Source organism: Dermacentor silvarum, chromosome 4 (genome assembly GCF_013339745.2).
Source record: "Dermacentor silvarum isolate Dsil-2018 chromosome 4, BIME_Dsil_1.4, whole genome shotgun sequence".
NCBI lineage: Eukaryota > Metazoa > Arthropoda > Arachnida > Ixodida > Ixodidae > Dermacentor > Dermacentor silvarum.
Window position 1 is genome coordinate 60,049,143 of NC_051157.2, and position 8,631 is coordinate 60,057,773.

The 8,631-nt window shown below is 46.5% G+C and overlaps 1 protein-coding gene across 1 annotated transcript; it reads left to right on the plus strand.

The window, feature by feature from the left end:
* The first annotated feature begins 1,567 nt into the window (after positions 1 to 1,567).
* LOC119450107 (elongation of very long chain fatty acids protein AAEL008004) lies at positions 1,568 to 4,693 on the plus strand. Its single transcript, XM_049665641.1, has one exon. The coding sequence runs from the start codon at positions 1,727 to 1,729 to the stop codon at positions 2,660 to 2,662; it is 936 nt and encodes a 311-aa protein (XP_049521598.1). The 5' UTR covers positions 1,568 to 1,726; the 3' UTR covers positions 2,663 to 4,693.
* Positions 4,694 to 8,631: the final 3,938 nt, after the last annotated feature.

Consider the following 8,631-nt stretch of genomic DNA (forward strand, 5'->3'; position numbering starts at 1 on the left):
CGACTTGAGGCTTCAACCCTTCCCCCCTCTCCCTTCCCACTTCGAACCAGTTACCATATAACACTGGCATAGTGGGTAAGCGCAATTATTTGAGGAGCAAGCAAGCAAGCAAGCAAGCAAGCAAGCAAGCAAGCAAGCAAGCAAGCAAGCAAGCAAGCAAGCAAGCAAGCAAGCAAGCAAGCAAGCAAGCAAGCAAGCAAGCAAGCAAGCAAGCAAGCAGGGAAATAAGCAAGTAAAAACAAGGTGGCAGTTTTAACTGTTTTACAAGTGTTGCTGCCACTGTAAACGAGTTCACAGTGGAATGAGTCGCTGAAGACTGCTCTCTTTTATTTTATTTACCATATTGTAGAAGAGAAGGCAGAAAAACAGCGCCATTGCGTGAACGCCTTATAGGCATCGCGCATCATGCCAAACAGGAATGTAGCTTAAAAATGTGGGAATGGTGTAAATGGTGGAAGCGACACCACTGGTAGTAGGCGAATACACTCCAGTAATTGCGCTGTCAGCTCCAAAGTAAGCGCACCTAAGAGCGGGAATACAGCTTCTTTAGCCAAGTGCATGGCGTCTTCAGCTGAGATAGCAGCTACGTCTTCGCGCACGTCTCTTGGTACCCTAATTTTTGCTCAGCCAGCTTCGGTTTCATCGCTGTCACACCAACATTTACAGCCTATACAAAGTTCGCTTCTACGTTTCTACGCTTCTACAAAGCACGCTTCTACGTCGATGCGTAGTGCGATCCAACAATTCGCCAATTTTGTTGGTGAACGTGTGACTTGCTTGGCCTGCGTGTCGTTTCAAGGCGGTTGGTCATTGATCTAAAGACTGCTGTTACGCGTGCGAAACCGGCCCACGCCGGCTGACCTTGACCCCGAGATTGCGTCGTGTTGACCGTTTATACGTACCCGATGCTCCACTTTTTTGTTCTTTTACAAACAGAAACACAGAAGGTGAGTGACAGAAAGAAATAATGAAGAGAACCGGGGGAAAGAGACTGACCGATAACGTTACCCCAAGATAAACAGCTTGCTGGAAGACGATAGAATTTATTCAGTGCTCTCCCTTTCATTAGGAATTCGGCGAGGGCCAATTGGCAACGAGACTTTGGGCGAGATTACCGAACAACCGGCTCATCACTCCGTGACTTCCCTTGCCCGGAGATAGCAATCGCGTTTTTCTTCATGTGGTATAGTAGCTCGGTGCCGGCACCAGTATTACTTTATCCGGCACCGCCAAGCAGACTGCTGCCGGCCTGCGGATTGTCGTGCGTCATTTTTTGTCCGAGAAGCAAAAAACAATGCGAGCTTGTGAGAAACGAAAAAAAAGACCAAGGTTACGTCGGCACACGCACACAACTCTGGGAAGCACGGCTAGACAAGGAGGAGGGAGGCAGCGACGGGCCACTTTCGCTCTCTCTATATTGCCCTTTGTCCGAGACGCAACTTTTTCGTTCCCCTTCCGCCACCAGCGGCTGCAATTTTGCTGCTGACATCAGTGACCACGTGCTTACGCAGGTGGGTTCCCTTCCCTTTCTTTTTGAGCTTTTATTTTTCCTGCGTCGCCTCCTCTGGTTTCCAATCCACGTCTTTCGACTCCAGTCACAGCAGACGCGTCTCTCCCGGTGTTCCGGCCGACGTGCCTAAACTTGCACGGTATATCCCCGGCTCATCCGCCCAAACCTGGGAGACTGCTGCCGCATATCGTGCGAGCTTCATAGAGCACCGGAGACATGGAGTCCCTGACCCTGAAGCCGGCGAGCGCCATCGACACTATCCTGGCCCTAAGAGACCCACGGACCAAGAACTGGATTACGCTACAGAACCCCATGTACATCGCGGCCCTGCTGGGCACGTACTTGTACGTGGCCAAGTCCTTCGGGCCGCGATTCATGAAGAACAAGCAGCCGTACTCCGTAAAGCGGACTGTGATGGCGTACAACCTGTTCCAGGTGCTTGCCAACGTGTATTTCCTGTGGCGGATCTTCTATCACTCCTTCTGGGCAGCTGGATACAGCGCCTACTGCCAGGGTCTCACCTACAGCGCTGACCCACACGCGTTGAGCCTGCTCGACTCTCTTTACTGGTACCTGTGGGTGCGCGTGGCCGACTTCATGGACACTGTGTTCTTCATCATGAAGAAGAAGTTCTCGCACATAAGCGTCCTCCACGTGGTGCACCACACCATCGTCGTGTTCAGCGGCTGGATGTTCATGCAGTTCGGCGCCGATGGACAGGTGGTTCTCGGCGTCTGCGTGAACTCGTTCGTGCACATCATCATGTACACGTACTACTTCCTCGCCTGCCTCGGGCCGTCGGTGCAGAAGTACCTGTGGTGGAAGCGATACCTGACCAGGCTACAAATCGGGCAGTTCGTACTGCTCATTGCGCATGCGTTTATCCCCATCTTCGTGGACTGTGGCTATCCTCCCCTTCTGCTCTACATCGCCATCCCTCAGGTCGCACTGGTTCTTGGACTGTTCATTAATTTCTACATCCAGGCGTACAACAGCCGGAAGACGGCATCCGCGGAAAAGGCAGCGAACGGACATTCCAAATACCCTGAAGAGAACTCGTCGTCGGCCGTTCCCACCAATGAAACGGCCAATGGAACTGCTAACGGAACAGCTAGCAGAACTGCCAACGACGCTGCGAAAAAAATAGCCTGACGAAGATACGTGTCAGTGTTTGTAAATAGAAACTTGAAATTCCGAGCGAGAACTGCCAACGCGATGTTTGTCTTTTGTGGGACTGTTCCTTGCAAACGTTGTTCGTTGATGTGCGAGAGTCTCTATAGATATTATTTTTGGCATGTCTTACAGGGTTGTTGCTCATTTAGTGTCAATACGAATTGGCTGACCGACTGTGAAAACGTAATCATGTCGCGCGACTCATGGCTAAATATTCCAAGTATGATGGTTTCCGAAACCACTGGGAAACACTGCATCATTGAAAGCACATCTATGAACGTCGTGTTGTGCTTCTCATATCTAAAAGGCTGTCTATGAAAGCTTACCAGAAGCATTTCTCTTTTATGGGCTTCTGCGGCAGTTGTCCCAGTTCCTTGCGTGATAAGATCTACTAGACCAACAGCCGAATGAAGGTGATGTTCAACTGATCGCGGAAGGTTTGAAATATTAGCCTGTGCAAAAACACTGTGCATAGAACAGTTAGCCCCTTTGATTTGAGCATAAGAGTTGACGTATGCTTCATTAGTTTAGGAAATACAGTACGATACTTTCTTTGTTACACAAGTTCGCGATCCAGAGGCTGCAATGTACCTGCGGTTTTGTTTGAATTGTTTTATATAATTCAATGTTATAATAATGCAATTCAGACATAAAATATGAAATGTATGTCTTTGTATTAGCGCTAGCTCACCATCACAATAATGCCTCCGGCTTTCATTGTTGGTTTCCCGTGACGAAATAAGATGCCTAAGCATGGCATTTATGTTTGTGAAAGTGTATTTGACACTGTTATTAGGGCATCCGTTCACCGAAAAAAGTTGGTTGCCCTCTCCCATACATTAATCTACGCATCGCGGAAACAATTTGCAGAGGCACGTCATGCAATTTTCTCCTCAGTATAACCTGGTCACTGACATCTTTCACTTATGGAGTGGAGACAGCGTAGTAAAGTATGTTCCTATAGCCAAAGAGCGAAAAAAAAAAAGGCTTCCCATGTAGTTATGCTTAAGCTGCGCGACTGGGCAACGTTCCGTATGTCGCCTGATGCGTATTGTGATATATTATTTCTTGCTAGCGCGTGGTATTCCCAACCTACGTAAAAGGGAAAAGACAAAGGATTGTGCACATGTTTCATAATGTAAAATGGGTCGCCAGGTCAGATGTGTAGGAGCGATTGCTCGCACGAATATGCGGGGCTGTCGAAGGACTGTGCGGCCAAGCTCAGATGGGGCTATATACTGGCGTTGCGAGGCTTTACGTCTATATTCAAAAAGCTTTTTTCTTCTTAACCGCTGCTTACCATTGGCTGACCGCATTGGCTAATAAGATGTTCAACATTATGATTGGCTGCAACGCGCTTTTACGAACAGCGTTAGCGTAAGAACTTGTTTCTAATACGGCTTGTCTTACTTTATTACAATGTTAGCAGTTTTGAAGGGAGGGCTCCACAAGTACCACGCCACGACCGCAAAACAATCCCGGTGACGGTTTTGACAACGATAGTACGCCGCACAAATAGGGCCTCTTGTTAACCTTTCATATAAAACGGAAGTCGAGTAGCTTGTGCGACGTCTCTTGCTTTTCGAAAAAAAAAAGAACGCATTGACATTAGCTCCTCCATGGTCCATTGGCATCCCGGTGCTCCTATTAATTAAGCCGACGAGAGCTATATCACTGGTGCACGATAATTTGTTGAGCATTTCATTTACGTGGCATAAGGCCCACGCTCTCAAGGTGTGTGTCATGAAATCTCTCCGCTTTATGTCTCATCCCCGTCCTTGTGCATTTCCTTATGTATTTGTGTATTTACACAATGTCCTTGTGTATTTGTCTGTTGTTCAAATTGTGAATAAATGCATTTTTCTATGCAAATTGGAAGATCAGCTACGACTGATCCAACGAGCTGAGCGGATGGCCCGTGCTAGTGGGGCCTTGGAATAGGGGCACCACCCTGCTGGACAAACTTCGTCTTTAACCCCCTACCCCCTCTGTGGACTGGGGTAGGAGCCTGTCCGGTTTCTGATTACAATAAAGTTTTACTACTACTACTACTATGCAAATTGACTGAGACCTCTTATTTTGTATATATGTAAAACAAATATAGTTTGATTTAATTTGATTTCATTTGAAATCCTGTTTCTCAAACATGCAGAATTTAGAAGAGCACGTGTTGACTAAAGGAGATGTACAGCGCCCAAGTCTGGAATGGGTAATTGTTTTGATAGGCAAGGCACTGTATCACTGTTCACGAACGCTATTACTTATTTCGACATCTTATGACAGAGATCGACGCCGCCGACTTCGCACTCATCAAGATGGTGAAGCGGCTATCGTTGGTAAGCTAAATTATACGCACATTTGCGTGGAGACGCGAATATTAAAAGCTGCTACTTGTAGCTATGCGAAAGACTACCACATTGCTCTGGTCTATTTTAGGATGTACGCGTACGCTGGAATGTTTCATCATTTACAACGTACATGTTCAATAGATTTTTCTGCCCAGATCTGCTGGTATCGGCGGAGCTAGCCTCGTTGACGTCGTTGCCATTAACGTCAGTAGCTTTACAAAAGCGTGCGCGGGGGCTGGGGCAGGGGGGACGGCGCCTAGTTTTTGCTTTTAGAGCACGTAGGACACACGCGTACAATGCCCGCTTTTTAAGAGTGGATCACCCCGTCAGCTACGACGGCTCGCACACCACAGTTGTATCGCTGTGGTCCTTAGCCCTGGTGACAAGCATCCACTCGGAGATGTGGAGTACCGTGCCTGTTACCCCTTCCCAAATCAAGCCCAAGTTCCAGCCGTTCTAATATATATATATATATATATATATATATATATATATATATATATATATTCATTAATTTTAGCGAGTGACCTTTTGCTTCATGAATGTTGCACCTTGAGTATTCTTTGTTTAATTTTTTATTTGTTTAGAACTGACTTCGGTCGGTTATGCTGAGTTTCTTGCTGGGAGAGCTTGCACATACTTGTGAATCAACAGGAAATTATGTTCAGTGATGATGTCGTGATTGGACAAGGCAAACGCAACACGAACGTGACAATGTCGAAGCTTATCATTCTCGAAAATTCAGTCATGACACATGCGTGAGCACGCAATCATTAGGTTTAACGGAAAAAAGAGCGTGTTTATGCTGACCAATTTGTCAGTATTGTGTTTCCTGTTTTCTTTTGTCCCGATTGGTGTTGCGCGCGCGCTGCTTTTCTGTGGAAGATCCGTCGAGAATAGTTGTAAGTCCAGTGCTCGTCCCGTCTAGTTCGTGTCTTTTGTAAGCGTCTGTTCGCTGTGTTTCTGTTCAATCACGAGGGGCCGTTACGTTTCTGCAGAATGGACTCGTTTTAATCTTTATTTTTTAGGTTTATGTAACAACAAGAAGGAAGTGAAGTTCACTGCTGGATAACGGTTTACCGGAGTGTTGAACCTCTACAGACCTAAGCTCCTAACGTCAAGAGGATAGGTTCGTTTTCGGAACATTTAACAAAGTGGCGGGGATGGAACTTTGCAATATAAAACTTCGTAAGACGTTTGTTCAATTTTCATCGAACCTCATGCACGCCCCCGGAAAAGCGTGAGATAAGCTGTATTAGTATCAATCTGTTCGATACCATAAATCAGATGGGTTTGTTGCCGTTTAATGGTCAAGCGTAACACTCAAGCGTCCATTCAGTGTTAGCACACTAAGAGAGAGAGGGAGAGAGAGAAAACACCTCTCAAACACTCACTTCCTTAATGACGTGCTCGCTTCTCTCATACGACGACACTTAAACAAACGCTGCAGTGGATAGAGAAGTTGTAATGACGGAAGAGAAGAAAGAAGATAGATTGCACCCGTCTAATGCCAGCGTATACTTTGAAAACGCGTGGCTTGAAATAACAATGAGCTTGCGTCGCTAAACGTTTCGCCTGTCCGCTCGCAATTGTTCAACGTCCGCGCACCGCTGGCGCAAGGACGGGTACGTCCTCGAGATATGTGCCCAACTTGAAGGCCTTATTATTTTTTTTGTCCTTCCTCCAAGCGAGCGCAATTTCTGCGAATACCCGAGACAACCCCGAATGAAAGCTCTAGCCGCAAAATTTCAGCTCACAATGGGTGTAAATGAACGACCAACATGGCGTTGCGAGCCTTTCTTGGAGGAAAGCTTCATTGTCCGGTCGTCCAAGGGCAACATGTCACCATCGCCGCGTGTGCTGAGGGCGGACTGTAAGACCATCATCCCTCTGCTACGTAGCAGCGGTACCGTGGGCGAACGCATATTAACGCCTGAGGTCGGAACACTTGACGTTTTCCTTCCTCGTTTCTAATCGTTGCCAAATACCCTGCTTGTCGCTCATTTTGGGGAGATCAGCGGTTGTGCAGCACGTCCTAAACGTGCCGCGAGGTGGCAGCCCACTCTGGCTTCCCTGCGAAATCAGTTAAAAGCTCCAGACTGCATTGATGTACCCGTCCGTCCTTTCCGCCACGTCATAGTCGCCATTGTCAGCCCATCTCCTCTTTCAGTGACATCCTCACTATAGATCACACCGCTCAGCTAAATGTCATCTTCTTACTCTTACCTTCACTTTCACCCTCGTCATATGGGCCAAATAAAACTTTTCGCACCACACCGACGGGGGATCGAACTCAATGCGCAGTTGTGTACTCAGTCTGTTAATGGTGGCATTATCGTGCCGCTTTCACGCCTGACAATTTATGTGGGCTTTCGTGCTCAACGCATGTTCCGAGAGTGGCGGGTTCTGTGCATGTATACTCATCTCGCCAAAACGGCATCTCGAAAATATTATAAGCGAATCGAGCTGGCAAATGACAGAACGTTCTTACGAAAGGAAACCTTCGGGAAACAAGTTTCTACAACGGACCCTGAAGGTTACTGATAATTGGAGGGCAAAATTGATTCTCGGATTATGCCATGCACACATCTGGCAAAACAATCGATTTATATAGGGCAGTATCACGTAAAGATTGTTTACCACCGATTCTGTTATTTTCATATTATCCATCGCAATGAGAGGCCGATACCAGTCATTATACGCAGGCGTGGCGTCATTCTAACACATGATGACTGACTACAGGAATGGAAAATGAAAGCGATCGTTTCACAATAGAACCCTTGAGGTCCTTGCCTTCCAGTGCGTCCCGCAACGGCCATTGTCAGTATAGTTAATTAAGGAACCTAAATAAGAAGTCAAGAATTGAGTAAGATACTATTTAACAAAGAAAGACGCACGATTGAAATTTTACGTTTCAGGGCTCGGCCACGTGAAGCCAACAGAGAATGAAACCAAGTTAAATATAGGGTATTTGACTTGTTTTTAATGAAATATGTAAATGATGAAATGAAGGCGAATGAAAGTGGACGAAACAAAAAGAACTTGTTCTAGGGGAGATCGGAACCCACATCTTTGTATTACGCTTGCGATGATTTTACCAATTGAGCTGCTGTGGTGCCGTTTTCCAATCCAATTTCTTTGGTATTGGTGCATGCCTACTATTTAGCCATGGGAGTGTTAGCCAGTGCCCTCACGTATTCTACATTCACCGCTTTGGCGGTGAATGTAGAACACTCTTTCTACCACAGTCATCACGTAGTACGTGCTCACATAGGAGGAAACCGGCCAGTAAACCCCTGTACGCTACCTGAAGGCACTACAGCTGCCGGAGTCGAGACCCTCGATCGCAGTGTAATGAACAAGAAGAAAGGCCAGTGAAGGGCCCGATTTTATTTAGCTGCACCGATCATATAAAGCCAACAGGCAATGAAAACAAGGAACCCATAGGGTAAATTACTTGTTTTAAGTTAATATGTAGAAATGATAGCGTATACAGAGAAATGTAATCGGAAGAAAACGTTCAAGACCCTTTCTTAAAGAAAGATGGTTGAACGCGAAGCAAACTGAATCAATTTCAAAGTCCAAAGCCAACAAAGACGC

Bases quoted from the DNA above. Each gene is read 5' to 3' on its own strand.
- LOC119450107 (XM_049665641.1), top strand. From the start codon at position 1,727: ATGGAGTCCCTGACCCTGAAGCCGGCGAGCGCCATCGACACTATCCTG.